The following is a 23,693-nucleotide window of genomic DNA, read 5'->3' on the forward strand; positions in this document are numbered from 1 at the left end:
CTTCTCGTTTCACCTCACCATGAAAGGGCAATGCAGGAAGCCCTGTCCTGTAAGCAGGTCGTTGTTAAGTCTTCTCATTGTTAAGGGAAGTCTCTTTTCAGCAGGACGGTGTCTGAGCAGTGGTAGGGTCTTCCGTGGTAGAGGATTGCTTCCAGGTGATGTTATAGACAAACCTCACAATTAAGGGGCAATACAGCAAGCCCTGTCCAGTAAGCAGGTCATTGTTCTTGTTAAGTCTTCTCAGTGTTAAGGGAAGTCTCTTTTGAGTAGATCGATGTCAGAGCAGCTGTAGGGTCTTCCCTGGTAGAGGATTGCCTCCAGGTGATGTTATAGACAACCTTGGATGTTTTGTAGATGTCTTCTCTAGATCAGGGGTGTATGGAAAATGCCCATTCTTCTGAGGCCTGTGCCAGGTCTTTATGTCAATGTTCAGGGTGTAAGGTCCCATTGCAAGATTTGTGTGTTCCCATCTCTATTAGATAAGAACTTATTGGTATGTATAGTATTTTCCCATTTTAGTGTGCCTAAGCATACAAGAAATAAAGCCACGTGGTGCTATCAGATATATGGGGGCATAAGAACATTTCCAACAATACCCATGACTTGGTTCAAACATAAGCATTAAACTGAGGGATTCTTTCACACCAAATTTCATATTGAGTAGTTCACAAAGAGAAGATAAAAAACATGGGGGGGATCATCACTGTATAAGAAAATATTCAGCAAAAGTTATAGCAATCAAAGAAAACACCCATAAAATGAAGAGACATAAGTGTCCTTTTTATGCCTTTTAAAATAGTTGGGTGGGTGTTAACTCCAGGGCACCACTTTGATCTGTGACTTAGGACTCTACAGTACTTAAGTTAGAAAGGGTAAATGAGGAGTAATGATGATAGGAGTTAAGGAAGTTAAAGAGAAATATGACTTATGGGGGCCGGGCGGTGGCGCTAAAGGTAAGGTGCTTGCCTTGCCGGCGCTAGCCTTGGACGGACCCCGGTTCGATCCCCCAAGCCAGGAGCAACTTCTGAGAGCATAGCCAGGAGTAACCCCTGAGCGTTACCGGGTGTGGCCCAAAAAAAAAAAAGAAATATGACTTATGAAGGGGTATGCAAAAGGGCAGAGTATAAACTGGACATTCTGCATATATAAAAACATAATTCAATGATAGTGAGTACTATTAGTGTTTCTTGTGCGTGCGGGGGCGATAGACTAGACAGAGATTACCAGTGACTTCAAAAAGCTGGGAGGCCAGAAGTTCAGGGCCCCACCCAAACCCTCCCTAAGGAGCTGAATGGATAGTGGGGGAAAGCCTAGGGTACCTTCGAGCTGCACCAAGGGGCCCAACTCACCGGCTTGCCCAGTCATGTGGCCCGGGGAAGCCCTGGAGATCTGGAGCAAGGTGGTAGAGGGGTTCTGGGGTTACCCAAGTCCCGCACCCCCACTAGGCCTGGTTAGGAAGGCCTCCAGCATGGCGAGAGCCTGCCAAACCCCCTCCTGCTAGACTCCTGGCTCCCCAAGGTTCTCTTTTTTTATGGAAATTTTTTGTGGACGTATTGATGTTCTGTCCAAAATAAAGCCCAAGTATTGATATGGTGGCATGGTCTGTATTTTTTCTAAAGCTATTTTCAGTCCTGCCATTTGCAAACAATTAATCACATAAGCATATAATTTCTGTAAATCTGTTTCATTATTCATTGTAATTAAAATATCATCGGTGTAATGATAAATTATAGCTTGTGTAAATCTTTCACGAGCAGGGTTCAAAATTTTGTCCACAAAATATTGACAAATAGTTGGTGAATTTAGCATGCCCTGAGGGAGAACAGTCCATTGAAAACACCTGCAAGGGTGAGTATTATTAATAGAAGGAACTGAGAATGCAAAACGGTGTTTATCATCTGGGTGAATAGGAATATGATAGAAGCAGTCTTTTAAATCAATTATAATTAGTGGCCATTCCTTAGTGATTACTACAGGTGATGGTAAACCTGTCTGTAATTTTCCCATAGGTACCATAGATAAATTCACAGCTCTCAGATCCATTAACAATCTCCATTTACCAGATTTCTTTTTTATGGTAAATACAGGTGAATTCCATTGAGAAAACGAAGGCTCAATATGTCCTAATTTTAGCTGTTCCACTAATTCTGTCAGCACCTTTAATTTATCAGTTTTAAGGGGCCACTGGCCTATCCAAATTGGTTCATCAGATTTCCATTTTATTTTTATTGGTGCTGGGGTTTTTCTGGCAGTGGCCCCTACCAAAAATTTTGAGTTTTTAATTCAGAAGGTTCAGGCTCACCTTGAGCTAATGGAATATGGAATTCTGCCTTCCATTGTTTATGCAAATCACAGCCCCATAGGGATGGTGAGAATGGGCCCACATGAGGTCTGATTATAGCCTTTTGGTTTTCTGGGCCATAAAATACCATGGTTCTTGTGCTTAACAAACAAGAACTCAGGCCTCCTATTCCTTTTAATGAATATGGAATTTCTTGCAGAGACCAATTTTTTGGCCATTCTTTATCAGAAATTACAGTGACCTGAGCACCTGTGTCTATCATGCCATTGAAGAATTGCCTTTCTATATTAAGTTTAATCATTGGATTTTCATCTTTACATTTAGTAATCAGAGCCACTAATGGGTTTTTGGCAGCCCCTGGATCTGTGCTTCCAAAACTTCCAGTTCTTATCTTATCTGAAGTCCCAAATTTAACATAAGGTATTATTACTATTTGGGCAATCGTCTCCCCTTTTTTGAAAGTCCAAGTAACTGGCACATTGATAACTACAATAATTTCTCCCTTTGAATCTGAATCAATAACACCTGTAGTTACTGATATACCTTTTACATTAAGGGAACTTCTGCCCAGAATCAAACCCATTGTATCTGGGGGTGGTGGTCCCACTATGCCTGTGTGTAACATATAAGGGCATTCTCCTGGGTAAATTGTAATGTCCACTGGGCAAGTTATATCAAGCCCAGCACTGCCCACTGTGGCATGAGTTAATTCATTAATTGAGATTAATCTTCTTAGGCTGGGCTGGGGAGGATTATGGTTTGATGACTTTGCCCCTGATTTGTAAGGGCCTGGGGATTGGCCCTGTAGGCGTTTCCCTGTTTTTTAATTGTAGATCCCAGAGGAACTGAATTTAACAAAAGACGGCAATTCCTTTTAATATGCCCTTGTTTTCCACAATGGTAACAGGCAAATTGTCTCCTAGGGTTTGTATTAAAACCTCTTCCTATGTTATTATTAGGGGGATATCCAGATCTACAGTCTTTCACCCAGTGGTAGCCCTTATTACATTTTGGGCAGAGACCTGGTTTTCGGGCAAGTTTTTGTCCCCTTTGGTAAAGAGGTATATTTCCTTTAGTAATTGCAAAGGTTTGCACCTGATCTAAATTTGCTAATGAATGGGGTATATCATAAACATTCCTACATGCATATAAAAATTCATTTAAATCAGCTTTTTCCTGCAATGGAGCCAATACCAATTTGCAAGCTGAATTAGCATTATGATAAGCCAAACATTTTTCTAGAAATTTCCTCACCTCATCATTTTTAACTTGTATTTTTAAAGCATCTTTGAGTTTAGCCACAAATTCTACATAAGGCTCTTGGGGACCTTGGATGATTCTTAAAAAGGTTTCTTCACCAGTACTGTTAGTATCAATTATTTCCCATGCAGATAATGCAATGTCTTTAATTATTTTTGAGATTTCCTTTGGTAAAGCCGCTTGTGTCTGTATATCTGAATATTGATTTTCTCCCATTAATAATTCATATGAGAGATTAACCCCTGCCATTCGTTTTTTGGTTCCATCTGGACTATATAGTTTGGATTTTACACCCTCTGCATATAACATTCCCCATTCAGTTCGCTGTTTAGATGGCAAGCATATTTCAGCAAGTTTTTTAAAGTCATGCAGAGTCCAAATTAATTTTCGACACCACATGCTTAGTACCTCCTGACAATATGGAGAGGTAGCCCCAAATTCTTTACATGCTTTCTTAAACCGTTCCACATCCTCCATTTCAAGAGGTTCATAATTTGAAACATATATTGTTTGCAATGGAGTTGAGGCCAGATTAGCAGAAGTACCTTGCACAGGACTCTGATGCCTGAGGTGTGGAATACTAGAATGTGGTTCATTGTCTGAGTTGGCACAAACATGTGAGTCCATACTGTGAACAGAATCAGGACTCTCTTGTGTACTTAGCACTGGAGGCTGATCATCAGTGTCAAGATCTTGATTTGGATTATGAGTATCTAAATTACGTGTCTGAGTTGATTTTTTACCGGCAAAAATGCCTATACTTTTGATGCCAGTGTTAGATTTATCATCCTGTATCTTAGTCTGAATTTTCGTAGGAAAAATTTTTTTATTGTCCATACTGGTCATTACTTTACAATTTCCACATTGTCTATTTCCTAACCACCAGCCAATGCCTATGCATATGATAGTTATATTAGCCAAGAAATTCCACAAAGCATGACCAATGGAGACTACTCAAGCAATGCAAATATTGGAGTAGAAATTTTCGATTGAATTGTAAGCAGCAACCATCCAACGACAATGATATTTACTAGTATCAAACCAAGTGGTTTATAGCCATTCAGAGTAATGCACTTGAGTAATGCCGAACCGATGTATTTAATAACAGATGGCATAGTGAGCGTGAGTATCCATAATAACCAGCCAAGGACCTCCAGAGGTAATTTCCAATAAAACATGTCACTTACAGTTCCAGAGGGTCCAGATTCACCTGTTCTGGGCGCCAAATGTGGGGGGAGGTCAAACCCCTTGTTGATGGTCTCCAAGTCTAAGAATGACTCCCAGAAAGATAAATTGAATCCCATTCTTCCGTCCCCCCTTTTGGGGGAGACTTTGATAATAATATCTGGAGTAAATAATCAACGAATGCAAAAGATTAGGGGACCAAAGGTTCAGCAAAAAAGTCTTTTGTCAGTTGCAGCCAGCTCTAAAAAGCAAACCGAACAAGCCGTCAGTTCTGGCAAAAGAGCTTCCTATGCCTCCCCAACAAGCTATTTATTTCTTTCCTTAATCACCCCACCTGGAAGATCCAGGTGGGATGACAGGCAAAAACAATATTACAACAAATATACAACAACTCAGTACAACAGGCATTTGACTTTTGCTGATTAGTCAAAACAAACAAAAAAAAACAGGGTTGAGCTGAAGAAACTGCTCAATGTGCTGATATGCTTGGAATGTGGAAACCTGGGCTCCATCTCTGGCATGTGGTCCCTCATATACCACTGGAAGCAAGTCTCCATGTACTGAACTGAAAGTAGCCCCTAAGTACCAAAACAAAACAAAAGATAAGGTTCTATACTGTCAGGGTCACCATAACAAGACAAATTTCAAAGTTTCTAGAGAGGCTCGTCAGAAAACCCAATAAGATGTTCTTCCCTTTGTGTGGGTGGCTGATTAGAAACTCTGAGAATATCTCATTAGAGGGGCTGGAGAGATAGCACAGTGGTAGGGCATTTGCCTTGCATGCAGCAGATCCAGGACAGGCGGTGGTTCAAATCCCATCAAGCCGTCAAATCGCAGTATGCCATATGGTCCCTCAAGCCTGCCAGGGAGCAATTTCTGAGCACAGACCAGGAGCAACCCCTGAGTGCGGCCAGGTGTGACCCAAAATACAAAACAAACAAACAAAAAAAGAAATATCTCATTAGAAAACCCATGGGGGGGAGCCCAAAGAGATAGCATGGAGGTAGGGCATTTGCATTTGCAGAAGGATGGTGGTTCGAATCCTGGCATCCCATATAGTCTCCCGAGCCTGCCAGGAACGATTTCTGAGCGTAGTGCCAGGAGTAACCCACGAGCACTGCCAGGTGTGACCCAAAAACCAAAAAGACAAAAAAACAAAAACAAAAACAACAGTGGGATGTTTTCCCTCAGTGTGGAGGGCCAATGAGATTCATGTTAGTACTGACATTCTGCTTTCTTTATAACAAACATTTAATTGACCTATAGATGATTCTCCCTTCTGCTGTGTGTAAATAGTAAAGCCTTTTACTTCCTAACATAAGGACATTTTGGGGGGGTCACACCGGTGGTTTGTGTTACTCCTGGCTCTGTGCTCAGAAGTCACTCCTGGCAGGCTCGTGGAACTATATGGAATGATGAGATTCGAACCAGCTTCATCCTGTGTTGGTTGCGTGCAAGACAAATAATGCCTTAGCTCTATTCTATTGCTCTGTTCCTAACATAAGGATTTTTACAGGCAAATATAGCCTTGATAGGGGACAAAGTGATGGCACAGCAGTAGGGCGTTTGCCTTGCATGCGGCCAACCTGGGAAGGACCCGGTTCGATTCCTGGCATTCTGTATGGTCCTCCAACCTGTCAGGGGTGATTTCTGAGTACAGAAACCAGGAATGACTCCTGAGCACTGCTGGATATGGCCCAAAAACCAACCAATCAAACAATAAAAGTTTAAAAGTATAGGGGCCAGAGATATAGCATGGAGGTAGGGCATTTGCCTTGCATGCAGAAGGATGGTGGTTCAAAATCCAGGCATCCCATATGGTCCCCTGAGCCTGCCAGGAACGATTTCTGAGCATAGAGCCAGGAGTAACCCCTGGGCACTGCCAGGTGTGACCCAAAAACAAACAAACAAAAAAGTTTAAAAATATAGAGGCTAGGGGCCCGGAGAGATAGCACAGCGGTGTTTGCCTTGCAAGCAGCCAATCCAGGACCTAAGGTGGTTGGTTCAAATCCCGGTGTCCCATATGCTCCCCCGTGCCTTCCAGGAGCTATTTCTGAGCAGACAGCCAGGAGTAACCCCTGAGCACTGCCAGGTGTGGCCCAAAAAAAAAAAAAAAATAGAGACTAGAGCAGTGGTGTAAGCAGTAAGATGTCTGCCTTGCCCCTGCTAGCCTAGGATGGACCACGGTTTGATCCCCTGGCGTCCAATATGGTCCCTCAAGCCAGAAGCAATTTCTGAGCGCATAACCAGGAGTAACCCCTGAGTGTCACTGGGTGTGGCTCCCCCCCAAAAAAAGTAATAAAATAAAATAATAGTTTAAAATATAAATAAAATATATAGCCTTGCTGGGCACTATATCCTTTGGGGGGCCGGACAGATAGCATGGAGGTAAAGCATTTGCCTTGCATGCAGAAGGTCAGTGGTTCGAATCCCGGCATCCCATATGGTCCCCCGAGCCTGCCAAGAATGATTTCTGAGCATAGAGCCAGGAGTAATCCATGAGCACAGCCAGGTGTGACCCAAAAACAAAAAAACAAAACAAAACAAAAAATTTAGATCGAAAAAGATTTGGCCAGGATGTAATTTTGGGCTGTTGAAATTTTTCCAGGATGAGAATTGCATCCTAGGGGCCTGAGTGTACTGCAGTGGTAGGACGCTTGCCTTGCACACAGCTGACCCAGGACAGACCTGGGTTTGATCCCCAGTGTCCCAAAGCCAGGAACAATTTCTGAGCGCAGAGCCAGGAGTAAACCCTGTCACCAGGTGTGGCACAAAAACCAAAATCAAAATATTTTTAAAAAATGAATTGCATCCTTTTTGGGCCACACCCAACAGAGCTCAGGGTTTACTCCTGACTGTGCTCAGAAGTTGCTTCTGGAAGGCCCAGGGAACCATATGGGATGCTGAGAATTGAACCCAGGTCCTTCCTGGATCAACTGCAGGCAACGCAAACATCCTACCACCCTGCTATCTCTCCAGTCCCTTTTAGACCTAATTTGTCTCCTTCATTCGTCCCTTAAACAATCTAACCTCTCCCCTTAAATATAGGAAGCATATCGGGGCCAGAGAGGTGGCAGTAGAGGTAAGGTGTCTGCCTTACAAGCGCTAGCCAAGGAAGGACCATATGGGTTTGATCCCTGGCGTCCCATATGGTCCCCCCAAGCCAGGGGCAATTTCTGAGTGCTTAGCCAGGAGTAACCCCTGAGCATCAAATGGGTGTGGCCCAAAAACAAAAAAAAATAGGAAGCATAGGGCCAGAGATATAGCATGGAGGCTGGGCATTTGCCTTGCATGCAGAAGGATGGTGGTTTGAATTCCGGCATCCCATATGGTTCCTGCGTCTGCCAGGAGCTATTTCTGAGTGTAGAACCAGGAGTAGCCCCTGAACGCTGCCAAGTGTGACCCAAAAACCAAAAACCAAAAAGGAAGCATAGGGGTCAGAGAGATAGCACAGCGGTAGGGGGTTTGCCTTGCACACAGCTGATCCAGGGCGGTGGTTCAAATCTCAGCATCCCATCTGGTCTCCCATGACTGCCAAGAGCAATTTCTGAGCACAGAGCCAAGAGTAATCCCTGAACATGCCCAGTGTGACCCAAAAACAAAATCAAAATAGGAAGGATAATAAAGAAACTCAGCTCTTTGCTAATCCCCTAATTTACATTTAAGGCTAGCTTTGAAATGTTTTTGTTTTTGTTTTTTTGTTTTTTTTTTTGTTTTTTTTTTTTTTGGTTTTTGGTTTTTGGGCCACACCCGGCGGTGCTCAGGGGTTACTCCTGGCTGTTTGCTCAGAAATTGCTCCTGGCAGGCACGGGGGACCATATGGGACACCGGGATTCGAACCAAACACCTTTGGTCCTGGATCGGCTGCTTGCAAGGCAAACTCCGCTGTGCTATCTCTCCGGGCCAAGCTTTGAAATGTTTAAATTAGCCTTCTCCCTCTTAATTCAGGACTTTTACTTAATACAGATCTATTCAGATCTATGTACCACTCTAGCCAGATGAATTGTTTTGTAAATCAAAGAATGTATACTGATAATGTTTCTGTTTACTAGAAAATGTCTGAGCTTTATTAATGTGAACATTCTTTTCATACCTGTGATTGGCAAAAATATACCATATATATCCCTGTTCCCATACAATAAATTAGAACACGCTTTTCTCCCACATGCTTTGTGTGGTCTTTCATTTCTTCATATTTTGTTGCCTGTGCATCCACTCTCCTCAGAGAACTCAAAGAAGTTTTCTAATGAAACTGGACCCCAAAAGCTAACAGCAGCAGTTGGCGCCCCACATCTGGAATCTTAGAGGAAAGTAAGCTATCTCTCTTTTTTCTTTTTTTTTTCTTTTTTTTTTTTTTTTTTTTTTTTTTTGGTTTTTGGGCCACACTCGGTGGTGCTCAGGGGTTACTCCTGACTGTCTGCTCAGAAATAGCACGGGGGACCATATGGGACACCGGGATTCGAACCAACCAGGTCCTGGATCGGCTGCTTGCAAGGCAAACACCACTGTGCTATCTCTCTGGGCCCCTCTCTTTTTTCTTATTCATATATATATATATTTGGTTTTTGGGCCACACCCAGCAGTGCTTAAGGGTTATTCCTGGTTATCTGCTTAGAAATAGCTCCTGGCAGGCACAGGGGACCATATGGGATGCCAGGATTCGAACCAACCACCTTAGGTCCTGAATAGGCTGCTTGCAAGGCAAGCACTGCTGTGCTATCTCTCTCTGGCCCCTTATTCTTATATTTTAGGTGCACAGATTGGACCTTGTCAGAGTGTCTAGGACTCGCTGGTATGCAAGACCAGGCTATCTATCATGATGAGAAGGTACAAGGATAACACAGAACAAAGTTACTCTAAAGAATAGATTTTCTCTAATGTTTTATGGTGCATGTTCAGAGCTAGAGGAACTAGATACCAATTACAGGAATTTCTTCAGTGTATACATAGGTTAGTCCCTGGTTCCTTAAGGAAGTCGGTCTGTCTCTAAGAGACTGGAGCAGGGTGGGCCAGGACATTCAGAAGTTCTATGAACAAAATGACACAAAAGACACCCATTTGGCAGTGTTTTCTATACGGATACAAATTAGGAATCTTACAGATGATAGATCTGAATTAGAATCTATGGCTCAGAAGACTAAATTAGAAAATCATGAACCTTGTGATGATAAAAATTCTGTAGAAACATAAAAATTGGCTGAATTATGAGGAAGAGGCAATTTTGGAGGAAAAAGCCCTTGAAAATAGAGATCCAGGGCCCGGAGAGATAGCACAGCGGTGTTTGCCTTGCAAGCAGCTGATCCAGGACCAAAGGTGGTTGGTTCAAATCCCGGTGTCCCATATGGTCCCCCGTGCCTGCCAGGAGCTATTTCCGAGCAGACAGCCAGGAGTAACCCCTGAGCACCGCCGGGTGTGGCCCAAAAATCAAAAAAACAAAAACAAAAACAAAAAGAAAATAGAGATCCAGGGCCGGAGAGATAGCATGAAGGTAAGGCATTTTCCTTGCATGCAGAAGGACAGTGGTTCAAATCCCGGCATTCCATATGGTCTCCTGAGCCTGCCAGGAGCAATTTCTGAGTGTATAGCCAGGAGGAACCCCTGAGCGCCACCAGGGTTTTCAAAAAAAAAAAAAAAGAAAGAAAGGAAAGAAAGGGAAGGAAGGAAGGAAGGAAGGAAGGAAGGAAGGAAGGAAGGAAGGAAGGAAGGAAGGAAGGAAGGAAGGAAGGAAGGAAGGAAGGAAGGGAGAGATCGAGACACTATGTGGACTCACTTTTCCCAGAGAGCATTCTGCCTTCTTCCACAGAGGATTAATGAATTCTGGGCCTTCCTTTGCTTCTTGCTCTGGACAGAGAGCTATCGGGTTTGAGAACTCTGCTCAGCTAAAACCAGTGCTGATCATTGCCAGCTGATGTCAAAGAAATGCCCCCAGAGGAAGAGAGCACTTTATTTTTTTTTATTTCATTTTGGTTTTCGGTTCACACCCAGCAGTTGTCAGGGATTACTCCTGGCAGGCTCAGGGGGCCATATGGGATGCCAGGATTCAAACCACTGTCCATCCTGGATCAGTTGCTTGCAAGGCAAATGCCCTACTGCTGTGCTATCTCTCTGGTCCCAAGACAGCACTTTAAAAGGGTAAACTACTATAGCCAAGAAGCCAAGCCTGTAGCTGAGAATAGTCCTGGGTCCAGGGAATCAGGCCCATCAGCACCAGCTTCCATCCTGGAAGTGACTGGAAGGATCCAGAACATACAGTGTGTCTCAAGTACCCAAGGCGCCTGTATGAGGTTGTCTGTCCCTCCCCTCCTGCTGTTCCCACACACACAGAGGCTATATGTGGCCACTGTGGGAGGTGTCACCTGCAGCCCTCGGTCATCTGGATGCTAGCTTTGCTGTCCCACCTGCTGCTGTGTTCTAACTGGATGATGCTGCCTAGCAGACTTCGAATTGGAAGAGTCTTCATGCTCAGCACAGGTGTGAAGTGGCCTGGCATCTACTCTGCAACCCCAACTCAAAGCAAGAGACCCCAGTGAGACAAAATCAGTCCGCTGCCCCCACCCATCACCCTCTGTGGAAAGGGTGGCCCTATGCCAGCCCCTCAATGAGGGGGACATCCGAGTAGAGCATGCAGGGAATGGAGACCAGGGCAAGGGTGTTCCTCTGCCTTTGGGCCTGGGCCCATTAGTGAGGACCCCTGGACAGTGCAGTCTGGATACTAAGATCAGAAGTATCAGGGACCAGGGACCCAACTTAGGGCCCTGTGCTCTCCATTTAGGCTTGCTCTGGGCCAGAGGTCTCGCTTATCAGGACCAGCATACAGTCAGGCCAATGCTCTGGAATTTGCATTTAAAACTCTGATAAGTAGTTGGGACAGACTCACCCCACCTTTATGCATTGGGCTAGTCCATCTAGCATCTTCTGTCATCCAAAGACCCACCCATTCCTAGTACCAGGAACACCAGGCTCTGGCCAACTGCTGGGCATGTCATAACCCTTTCTGTCCCTCACAGCTGTAGAACAGAGCACTTCTGGAACTGACACTACACTGGGACAGTTCTATGCTCTGATCAAAACAGTGAAGCTGAGGATATAGAGGGTTTAGGAGTGACAGCAAGAAAGAAAACATGGGGCCGGAGAGATAGCATGGAGGTAAGGCATTTGCCTTGCATGCAGGATGGTGGTTCGAATTCCGGCATCCCATATGGTCCCCCGAGCCTGCCAGGAGCGATTTCTGAGCGTAGAGCCAGGAGTAACCCCTGAGCATTGCTGGGTGTGACCCAAAAACAAAGAGAGAGAGAGAGAGAGAGAGAGAGAGAAAGAGAGAGAGAGAGAGAGAGAGAGAGAGAGAGAGAGAGAGAGAGAGAGAGAGAGAGAGAGAGAGAGAGAGAGAGAGAACATGAGACTTCCTGGGTGGGGTCACAGACAGCACTGCGTGTGGGTGACCACAAAGGTTCCCAAAGTCACTTTCCTAAAGGGCTCTTTTCTTTCATTGGGTCATTCCTAAAAGTCCCTGGACCCATCAGGGTCACAAGCCTAATGTCACCACAGACGTGCTACTCAGGAGCCATGAGGTGACAGGGACTAAACAAAGGACTTGGCCACTCAAAGCACAAACTATCCCACTGAGCCACTTTCTTCTTTTTTTTTTTTTTGTTTAATCTTTATTTAAACACCGTGATTACAAATATGACTGTAGTTGTATGATTACAGTCATGTAAAGAACACCCCCCTTCATCAGTGCAAGATTCCCACCAACAATTTCCCAGATCTCACTCCTTCCCACCCCACCCACACCTGTACTCGAGACAGGCTTTCTATTTCCCTCATTTGTTCACATTGTTATTATAGTTTTCAGTGTAGCACTTTCTTCTTTAATCCCAACTTTTTTTTTTTTTTTTTTTTTTTTTTTTTGGTTTTTGAGACACACCTGGTGATGCTCAGAAATCACTCCTGGCTTGGGGGACCATGGGACGCCGGGGGATCGAACGAGGGTCCATTCTAGGTTAGTGTGTCCAAGGCAAGCGCCCTACCGCTCGGGCCACTGCTTCTGCCCATTTATTTATTTATTTATTTATTTATTTATTTATTTATTTATTTATTTGGGTTTTGGGTCACACCCGGCAGCGCTCAGGGGTTACGTCTGGCTCTACGCTCAGAAATCGCTCTGGCAGGCTCGGGGGACCGAAAGGAATGATGGGATTCGAACCACTATCCTTCTGCATGCAAGGCAAACGCCCTTGCTATCTCCATGCTATCTCTCCGGCCCCCTCCTGCCCCTTTAATTCCAACTTTTATTCTTGTTTGTTTTTGGGTCACACCCGGCTTTACCTCCGAAATCGCTTCTGGCAGGCTTGGGGGATCGTATGGGATGCCGGGATTCAAACCACCGTCCTTCTGCATGCAAGGCAAATAAATGCCTTACCTTCATGCTATCACTCTGACCCCAAAAACTTTTATTCCTTTTTACAATAATACCCATATTATTGTCCTGTTTGGGGAGTCACATCTAGCAGTACTGTGGGCCTCATAGTACCTGGGCTCAGCCTGTACCATGTATCTGGGTAAGGGGAGTTTTTTTCCAGAGGGCCAGAACTATAGTCCAGCAGGTAGGGTGTTGGCTTTGACCCAGAAATGATACCTGAGTGCAGGGCCAGCCTGCAGCACCGCCAGCATATGGGGAAACAAAACGTTCTCAGGTTCCCACAACACGGTCACTGTCACTTCTTGCTGAGGGCGTCGGCTATAGGCATGTCACTGAACAAGGGCTGCGGTCCTGCTTTCTCAGGACACGGTTCTGGGTGACGGGGACTCGCGTCTCCTCAGGGACTCGACCCTGGTGACGAGACTCGGACACGTGCCTGGGGCCACGAGCCCGGAACTGGGGGAGAGAGAGTCCAAGGAGCTCGGCGCCAGCACGCAGCTCACGCACCGCGGACTTCCGGTCGGGCGGGGTCTTTTCCAGAAGAGGCGGGGCTTCCGCTGACATGTTCCCGCCTCCCAGCCCGCTCGACCAATCCGGCGGCGTTCCGAAGAACGTCCAAGAAACCCGGCTCGTGCGGCCGCCGCCTCCGCTGTCAATCCCGAAGCGACGGCCCCAAACCGCGCGCTCCGACCCGCCAATGGGACGCACGGCCTCAGTGCGGCGCGGGACGCGGAGCGGCGATGGCGGGTCGGCGCGGGGCGCTCATCGTGCTGGAGGGCGTGGACCGCGCCGGCAAGAGCACGCAGAGCCGCAAGCTGGTAACAGCCCTGTGCGCCCAAGGCCACCGCGCCGAGCTCCTGCGCTTCCCGGGTGTGTGCGCAGTCGGGTCCCCGTGCTCCAGGGGCCGCGGGCCAGAGGGGAGGCGGGCTGGGGGCGCGGGGGGCCGGGCCGGGGAGTGGGGGGACGCGAGGTGGGTGATTGGGCAGTGGGTACACGGGAGGGCGACTGGAACCAGCCCTAAGGGCCGGAGTCCCACTCCTGTCATGTTGGGGCTACCCAGGTGCTTGCTCCCCTTAGGGCTCGCAAGTGAACCCCGGCCTCCTGGGCTCATCAGCCTTTAGCATCTCTTCTCTTCGGTTCTTGTAGCCTGTTCTTAAGGAAAACATCAGGACCGGGGCTATAGCACAGCAGTAGGGCACTGGCCTGGCACGTGGCTCACCTGGGACCGACCTGGGTTGCATCCCCAGCACCCCATATGGTCCCCCGAGCCTGCCAGGAGCGATTTCTGAGTGCAGAGCCAGGAGGAACCTCTGAGCGCCGCAGGGTCTGGCCCACACCTCCCCTCCTCTCCAAAAATAAAAAGGGAGGAAAATGGGCCTTGAAGGTGCTTATGAAACTACTGTTACTTAGATCATCAACAGACAGTGGAATGTTAACCAGAAGGAAAAAACAATGCCTCTTTTGTATACGTGTTCTCTTAAAACCAACTAATTCAGAAGTCTTGAAAAGGCTTCCAGAGGGTACTTATGCCCAGCACTGAAAGTTTCTGTTCTGGGATTCAGGACCAGGAGTTCTGCACACATCAGCTCTCACTTCTGTTTCTCTCCTAGAACGATCAACTGAGATTGGCAGACTCCTGAGCTCCTACTTGGAGAAAAAGAGGGAGGTGGAAGATCATTCCGTGCACCTGCTCTTCTCGGCGAACCGCTGGGAGCAAGTGTAAGGTGACCCCTGCCCCAAGCTCTGAGAGCAAGATCGACCTCCAGTTCTGGCCTCTAGTCTCCTTGGGCCCGTGACCCACAGACACTTGTTTGTACTTCTTTCTGCAGTACCTGCTTTTTTTTTTTTTTTTTTTTTTAATTGGTTTGGGGCCACACCAAGTGTTCTCAGGGATTACTCCTGCCTCTGCTCTCAGAAATAGCTCCTGGCAGACTTAGGGGATCCTATGGGATGCTGGGGATTGAACCTAGATCAGTCTTGGTCAGATGTGTGCAGGACAAATGCCCTACCTGCTGTGCTATCGCTCTGGCCCTGGCCCTGCTTTGACTCTGGGACTCACTGCGGTAGTCTGAGAAGACAGTAGGTGGATCTGCATGCACCAAAAACCACCCCTTCTCCCTTGCATGTCTTCTGTTCCTGTGGTGATACTGTAACTGCAGTGACAGTTTTTTGGGGTCCTCCCCCTTTCTTGTTCCTGTCATTTCACACTGAGCCATGCTGTGTGTGCACAGGTGCTGAATGGGTGGTTGGTAGAAGTGAGGAAACTGCATGCCCAGTCCTGTCTCCCTCCAGCTTCCTGCCCTCCCTGTCGGTGCTCACACTGAGCAGGGCAGTAACATCCATGGCAGTAAGTCGGTGCTCTTCAGCCTGTCCATGTGTCAACCTGGACTGAAGAGCAATGCTCTAGGCTGTGTTCCTGAGATGCTGCTGTGGTGCTTTTCTGTCTCCACAGCCGCAAACCACCCCCAGGCAGGGGTGTAGAACATTGGGCACTGGAGTTTCTAGCGATTTGGAACATGGTGTGGGCATTAGAAGGTTAGTGGAGGCTCATAGTGTTAGGGGAATGCTCCTGAGGGCCCCTCCTCGGTGTTAGCAGAACACCCAGTGCTATTCATGTCCTGAGACACCTCTGGGAGGCATCTCCGGTGGCCTCCCACACGCCCCCCCAAACAGCCACCTCACCCTGTCTCTTAGAGGTATGTGACCCAGCTTCTTCTGAATGATGTGGAGTGCCCAGTGGGAAAGTGACTACTAGATTTAGCAGTGACTTACCTTGCCATTCTTACTGTTTTCTCATTGGTCTTGCCAGAGCCTTCAGGCTTCAAGGCCTTCAGATGAGTCCGGATTCTGTGTGACTTTGGTGTTATCGCTCTACGTGACTTTTTCTTTTTTTTTTTCTTTTTTTTTTTTTTTTTTTTTTTTGGTTTTTGGTTTTTGGGTCACACCCAGTGGTGCTCAGGGGTTACTTCTGGCTCTACACTCAGAAGTCACTGCTGGCAGGTTCAGGGGACCATATGGGATGCTGGGATTCGAATCAGGGTCTGTCCTGTGTTGGACACATGCAAGACAAACACGCCTTACCCTTGTGCTATTGTTCCGGCCCCTCTGCGTGACTTTTGTTGTCCCTTCCCATTCACATCAGTGCACTCATGATTTGCTCTGAGTCAGACATAAAAGTATTTTGTCTTTCTTTTTTTTCCTGTTTGGATTTTGGGCCACTTCCAGCAGTGCTCAGGCTCTGCACCTGACAGGATTTGGGACACCTATCAGTTCCTGAGGGTTGAGCCTGGTTGGCTGTGTACAAGGTGCACGCCCTGCTCACTCTGCAGCCCTATTCTGCGCTTTTCTTACTGGTTTGGGGGCCACACCAGGCTGTGCTTTCGGGTCATTACTGGTAATGATCAGGAATCATGTAGTGCTAGGATTTGAACTCAAACTTTTTTTTTTTTGCGAGGGGGAGAGAGACACCTAGTGCTCAAGACTAACTCCAGGCTCTGTGCTCAGGAATCACTCTTGGGAGGGCTCAGGGGTCCATATTGGATGGTGGGGATCAACCATGTTAGAAACATGTAAAGCAAACACCTATCTACTGGACTGCTCTGGCACCTGGCATTTGAACTCAGGGCCTCACACATACTAGGCAAGTATTCTAGCATTGTCACCCCACACCCTCACCTCTCATTTGTTTTGAATTTCTTTGTTTTTGTTTTTGGGTCACACCCAGCAGCGCTCAGGGGTTACTCCTGGCACTATGCTCAGAAATCGCTCCTGGCAGGCTCAGGGGACCATATGGGATGCCGGGATTCAAACCAACAACCTTCTGCATGCAAGGCAAATGCCTTACCTTCATGCTATCTCTCCAGCCCCAGGAGAGGTAAAATTTTAAAGGGCTCCAGACTTCCCTGGTTTCTCCTGCTCTGGCCCTAGAGACAGCTGTTTATGCTGCTATAGAGAGTGGTGTTTGGCACAGTGTGATGAGCTACTCTGTACTTAAGGCCATTGGTGCTCAGGGATTCCTCCTGGTGGGACTTGGGGAGACCATATGGTATGCCAAGATTGAACCAGGTAGACCATGGACAAGCAAGTACCCTCCCCACTGTACTATCACTAGCCCTTGATTTGTGCCCCATTGCTCATGGGATAGCCATGCCCTCATTCCATTCTCTGGACATCTGTATCCATGTCTCTGTCTCTGTCCTGTTGTGCTGAGGCCTGAGCACTCTCCCTGGCTCAGTGTCTTGCCAGCTCCTGTGTTCTGTCCGGCAAGACTTTAGTCTTCTGATGTGTCCAACCACTATGTGTGTTTGAGACAGGTCACACGTAGGAGTAGCAGAACAGTATCCAGGCACAGCCCCATGTGCCTCTCTTTGTGCCAGCTTCTTCAGGTGGCAAGTTGCACTCACCCTCTTGGTGTTGGTTGGGTGTGGCTGGGGTGCCACCTGCTGGCCATCGCTTCCCCAGCCTGGCAATGTGGCCTGACTCTCCTGTCCATCTGTGCCTGCCCCTGGTGTTCCCTCATTGCTGTTGTGTATCAGGAGAGGCTGCTTCAACTTCCTCTACATTTGGGGGTGGGGGTTTAGGCGGCAGTTGGGGCCATACTTGGCAGTGCTCAGGAATCACTGCTAGGAGTCGTGGGTCTCCAGGGACCATATGGGGGTGCTGGGATCAAACGCAGGTCAGCTGGGGCCAAGGCAGATGTCCTACCGCTCTGGCCCCTCAACTTCCTCTGTTGGTCTCAACCAATAAGCATTCATAAAGAAATACTTTAAACCCAGTTTTTCAGCTGCACTGCATGTGGGCTAAGCAGAGTCAGTAGCTCTGCTCCAGTGATCAGGCCCTTTCCTGGGGCTTTGCCTGTGTGGCAGCTTGTAGAGAGGTGGCCTAGGTGGCAGTGTTTCAACTCCAGCCCTTGCTTCCCAGGCCACTCATCAAGGAGAAGTTGAGCCAGGGCATCACCCTCGTTGTGGACAGATACGCATTTTCTGGTGTCGCCTTCACCAGCGCCAAGGAGGTGAGTGTGCTAAGCCCTGGGCTCCCTCGGCAGATGCAGGTGCAGTGCTGTTGGCTGGGACAGCCACTATGTGCTCCTTATGCCCTCTGAGGTTCTATGTGTGGACTCACATCCTGATCTGGTGTGTGTACCTTCGGTTCTGCTGTGTGCTGACCTCCTGTCCTGCTGTATGTGCACTCCTGTCCTAGTGTGGGCTCTCCTCACACTGTGGGCTGTTAAATATGTTTGCTGGGTTGATTGCGTCATTCTCAGTAGAAGAACAGACATGGGTGCAGCTGTGGATGGGTTCCCAGATGTGACCAGTAGTGTCCAGATTAGCCTCTTAAGTTTTCATAGTGTTTAAGATGTTTTAGGACCGTGTTTTAAGATACCCATGACATTCTTCGAAGAAGTGGATCAAACACTTCTGAAATTCATTTGGAACAATAAACATCCTCGAATAGCTAAAGCACTCCTTGGGAAAAGGAATATGGGAGGCATTACTTTCCCCAATTTTTTTTTTTTTTTTTTGTGGTTTTTGGGTCACTCCCGGCAGTGCTCAGGGGTTACTCCTGGCTCCATGCTCAGAAATTGCTCCTGGCAGGCACGGGGGACCATATGGGACGCTGGGATTCGAACCGATGACCTCTTGCATGAAAGGCAAACGCCTTACCTCCATGCTATCTCTCCAGCCCCTACTTTCCCCAATTTTAAGCTGTATTACAAAGCAATAGTTATCGAAACAGCATGGTATTGGAATAAAGACAGACCCTCAGATCAGTGGAATAGGCTTGAATATTCAGATAGTGTTCCTCAGAAATAAAACCACCTAGTTTTTGATAAAGGAGCAAGAAATCCTAAATGGAGCAAGGAAAGCCTCTTCAACAAGTGGTGTTGGCACAACTGGTTAGCCACTTGCAAAAAAGCGAACTCAGATCCCCAGCTAACACCATGTACCAAGGTAAAATCCAAATGGATTAAAGACCTTGATATCACATTTGAAACTATAAGGTATATAGAACAACATGTAGGTAAAACACTCCATGACATTGAGACTAAACATCTTTAAGGAGGAAACAGGTGGCGCTAGAGGTAAGGTGTCTGCCTTGCAAGCGCTAGCCAAGGAAGGACCTCGGTTCGATCCCCCGGCGTCCCATATGGTCCCCCAAGCCAGGGGCAATTTCTGAGCCCTTAGCCAGGAGTAACCCCTGAGCATCAAACAGGTGTGGCAGGGGCCGGGCGGTGGCGCTGGAGGTAAGGTGCCTGCCTTGCCTGCGCTAGCCTAGGACGGACCGCGGTTCGATCCCCCGGCGTCCCATATGGTCCCCCAAGAAGCCAGGAGCAACTTCTGAGCGCATAGCCAGGAGTAACCCCTGAGCGTCACAGGGTGTGGCCCAAAAACCAAAAAAAAAAAAAAAAAAAGGAAGGAAGGAAACAGCACTGTCCAAACAAGTGGAAGCAGAGATAAACAGATGATAAACAGATTAAGCTGAGACACTTCTGCACCTCAAAGGATATAGTGCCCAGAATACAAAAGCCACCCACTGAGTGGGAGAAATTATTCACCCAGTACCCATCAGATAAAGGACTAATATCCAAAATATACAAGGTACTGACAGAACTTTACAAGAAAAAAACATCTAGGGGGGAGGGGAGAATATTATACTGATGAAGGGGGTGTTTGTGACTGTAACCCAACTATAATCATGTTACTTAAAAAATATATATATATTTAAAAAAAGAAAAGAAATTAAAAATAAATCTTCAACATGCTTAAACAAAGACACTATACAAAAAAAAAAAGAAAGAATAAAAAAACATCTAGCCCCATCAAATAATGGGGAGAAGAAATGAACAGACACTTTGTAAAAGAAGAAATGCAAATGGCCAAAAGGCACATGAAAAGAAGCAACTATGAGGTACCATATCACGCCACTGAGATTGGCACACATCACAAAGAAGGAAAACAAGCAGTGCTGGCGGGGATGTGGAGAGAAAGAAACTTTTTCTTTTTTATTTTATTTTATTTGGGTTTTGGGTCACACCCGGCAGCGCTCAGGGATTCCTCCTGGCTCTATGGTCAGAAATCGCCCCTGGCAGGCACGGGGGACCATATGGGATGCCGGGATTCAAACCACCATCCTTCTGCATGAAAAGCAAATGTCCTACCTCCATGCTATCTCTCCGGCCCCAGAAACCCTTTTTCACTGCTGGTGGGAATGCCAACTAATCCAATCTTTATGGAAAGCAATATGAAGATTCCTCCAAAAACTGGAAATTGAGCTCCCATACAGTCCAGCTATACTCTTAGGGATATACCCTAGGAACACAAGAATACAAAAATCCCTTCCTTACACCTATATTCATTGCAGTGCTATTTACAGTAGCCAGACTCTGAAAACAATCAAGATGCCCTTCAACAGATGAATGGCTAAAGAAACTGGTACATATACACAATGGAATATGCAGCCGTCAGGAGAGATGGTCATGAAATTTTCCTATACATGGATGTACATGGAATCTATTATGCTCAATAGTCTCACTCATCTATGGGTTTTCAGATAATTGAAAGACATTTTTGCAATAATTCTCAGACAAAAGAGATGAGGACTGGAAGGTGCAGTTCACGACATGAAGCCCACCACAAAGAGTGATGAGGGCTGTTAGAGAAATAACTACATTGAGAACTATCCTAACAGTGTGAATAAATGAGGGAAATAGTAAACCTGTCTCGAGTACAAGTGTGGGTGGGGTGGGGAGGAGGGAGATTTGGGACATTGGTGGTGGGAATGTTCCACTGGTGAACTGAAATCATACAACTACAATCATGGTGTTTAAAGATGGGGAAAAAAGATGTTTCAGGATCAGAGAGCAGGTTCCATGTGGGAGGCCTTATGCAGTCAACCAACACCAGGAGTGACCATGAGCACAGAACTAGGAGTAGCCCCTGTCCCTACCTGCTGCTGTGAAATGCTTCAGCATAGTCTGAGTAGAGGAAATGGCTTTCTAGAAGCCTCCTGTCCTGCGTGAGCACCGACATACTAGAAGTTCAGTGCGTCTTAGAAACATCTTTGGGGTCCTGCACACACCCCGCATAAGCAGCCTTGCTCCTGTCTCAGGCCCAGCACTAACGATCCCGTTGGACACAAGATGCAGGCCTGGAGCCACGTGTTCCTGCTTGTTGGTGCAGCATCCAGCCAAACCCAACCGGGTGCCCAGGAGCCATCGCAGAAGCAGAGATAGTGTCATGGGTTTGCTGTCATGTGGGGCCTGTCAGAACTTTCTGGAATAGTCATGGTACAGGACAGTGTGTAGTTGGCAGGCATCACCTGGAGGGAGCATTACTTTGCTCTCACCTGAATGGAGGGTGAAGAGGGGCTAGGAGTATGGGGAGGGTCCCTCAGGGCCTCCTTGTACTCTGGAGCAAATCTCAAGTTCAGGAAAGTGGAGGGGTCATACTATGAGGCTTCAGGGTGTGTCAGGGTTCCTGCTTACGAAGTTTACACAGGATTGTTTCTTTGACAGCACCCCACCCCCATCCCTGCCTGCGCTCACACTGCTCTGTGTTGCAGGACTTTTCCCTGCATTGGTGTAAACAGCCAGACGTTGGCCTCCCCAAGCCAGACCTGGTGGTGTTTCTGCAGCTGGCACTGGCAGAGGCAACCAAGCGTGCCGAGTTCGGGCAGGAACGTTACGAGGATGGGCCTTTCCAGGAGCGGGCGCTGCAGCAGTTCCACCAGCTCATGGGGGACACGACCCTCAACTGGCAGGTGAGCAGCACCTGGCATGGCTCCCTGCCTATGGCACTGCAGGCTCCCTGGGCCCATGGAGGGGCAGGTGAGTGCAGTCGGGTGGCCATCAGGGGCACCAGCCAGCCACTGGGCCACCTCCCAAGCAGGGTATGGATCTTGGCGTCTTCCTAGATTGCCTCCAGCCTTGCACACTGACCCCTTGCAGTTTACCCTGCAGCCCTGTGCATGATGCAATGGGCGCTGTATCTGAAGAGGCTTGTCATCTACAGCTAGGCAGGAACAGGGTACCCTGAGGTTGCTGCACATACTCAGCTGTATCTGTCCGGTTGTTCTGGGCTGCTGGCACGTTTCTGCTAGGAGTGCACTGGACATGTGTATGCTACCTCTGCCCTGCCCCACTGTGGGCTCATTCCCCACACTGAGCTTGCATGCAGGACTGGGTCCATTCCCCATCACCACAGGGTCCCTAGGACAGGAGCCAGAAACAATGTCTAAACACCTGTGGGTGTGGTCCCACATCCCCCAGAATACCACACCTCAGAGGGTGAGTCTCCTATAGACCTGGAGCAGCTGGTCGGAAACTCAGCACTTCCAGAAAAGAGGCATGGGAAGCCTTGAGCTGCTTGGGCAGACCTGATCCTGGGGATCACCCCCATGGGTCCACAGGCTACCCTCAGCCTTCCTGGCACGTGCCAGCCAGCTGTGCACTAAGCCTCTACCTGTCCCTGGTGTCTGTGAGGAAGGGACAGGAATCCCTGGAAGTGCCAGGGCTCCAGGAAATGGTGTGGAAGAGGCACTTGGACCTGGAGATGGTAGGAGGCCGTTGTCACAGCAGCAGCACAGGGTCTGTCTTGCCCTGAACCAGGTGATGGGTCAGTGCTGGGTTGCTCATTGGTGCTCAGGATCACTCTGGCCGACTGAAACCAGAGTCAGCCGTGTACAGAAGCATTTGAGCCTGACTCTAAGGGATCTCAGACCCAGGTCTCCTACATGTAGGCTGAACACTGGCGCTAGCAGTGCATGGGTGCAGCATGCAGCTAGTGCTGCCCTCTCGCTTCTCCACAGTCCAAGTGGGCTGGGTTGTAGGGGCAGGACCCAGTCTTCCTGTGCTGTAGCCTCACATTCAACAAGAGGGACACAGTGATGCTCTCTTTGCTACCAGGTGGTGGACGCGTCCAGGAGCATTGAGGTTGTGCATGAGGAGATACGGCAGCTATCAGAGGTCACCATCCGGGCCGCTGCTCACAGGCCACTGGGGCAGCTGTGGGCATAGCGGCATCCAGCTGCCAGTTGGGGGCAGGTCTGGCTCATGGTGGGTGGTTCTACTACTGTCTCTTTCCCAAAGACATGAGCAAAGGATCCAATCCATCTGCTGTGTGTTCAAGGGTTCCCAACTGTTCAGTCACACCCTCCCTTTACCCAAAATAAAGGTGTTCTCCCAACTTCCCCTTTCTTTTCACCAAACCCTTGGACTTGTGAAAAGCTACCCTGATTTGTTCCTCGGTGGACCCTCTCCCTCCTGGTTTATAAAGGAGTCAGTGATGCATAAAGACTCCATGATTCCCTCTTGACTGGCTTGGTTTATTCTTCATGGCTACCTGCTTCAGACCTGTGCACCTGGGGTTGGAAACACAGTACGTGGGTGATTTCACACGAGTGGGCAGCTGGCCCAACACATAAAAACTTCACATGTGTCAAAGTCTCAGCTCTCAGCCTCCAGTATGAGGGCAGCCTGTGCAGGCAGGCTCCCTGGGACTGCCCCTGGCCTTGTACCCAGCAGCTCTG

The 23,693-nt window shown here is 47.8% G+C and overlaps 1 protein-coding gene across 1 annotated transcript; it reads left to right on the top strand.

The window, feature by feature from the left end:
* The first annotated feature begins 13,906 nt into the window (after positions 1-13,906).
* Positions 13,907-23,479, top strand: DTYMK (deoxythymidylate kinase). Its single transcript, XM_049773513.1, has 5 exons — positions 13,907-14,036; positions 14,777-14,885; positions 18,087-18,177; positions 21,729-21,926; positions 23,071-23,479. Exons 1-5 carry the CDS (start codon positions 13,907-13,909, stop codon positions 23,179-23,181), a joined length of 639 nt encoding a protein of 212 aa, XP_049629470.1. The 3' UTR covers positions 23,182-23,479.
* Positions 23,480-23,693: the final 214 nt, after the last annotated feature.

The sequence above is a fragment of the Suncus etruscus genome, chromosome 5 (genome assembly GCF_024139225.1).
Source record: "Suncus etruscus isolate mSunEtr1 chromosome 5, mSunEtr1.pri.cur, whole genome shotgun sequence".
In the NCBI taxonomy this organism is placed as follows: Eukaryota; Metazoa; Chordata; class Mammalia; order Eulipotyphla; family Soricidae; genus Suncus; species Suncus etruscus.

Bases quoted from the DNA above. Each gene is read 5' to 3' on its own strand.
- DTYMK (XM_049773513.1), top strand. From the start codon at position 13,907: ATGGCGGGTCGGCGCGGGGCGCTCATCGTGCTGGAGGGCGTGGACCGC. The intron at 18,178-21,728 runs GTGAGTGTGCTA...TCTGTGTTGCAG, and splicing joins CCTTCACCAGCGCCAAGGAG to GACTTTTCCCTGCATTGGTG. The intron at 21,927-23,070 runs GTGAGCAGCACC...CTTTGCTACCAG, and splicing joins ACACGACCCTCAACTGGCAG to GTGGTGGACGCGTCCAGGAG.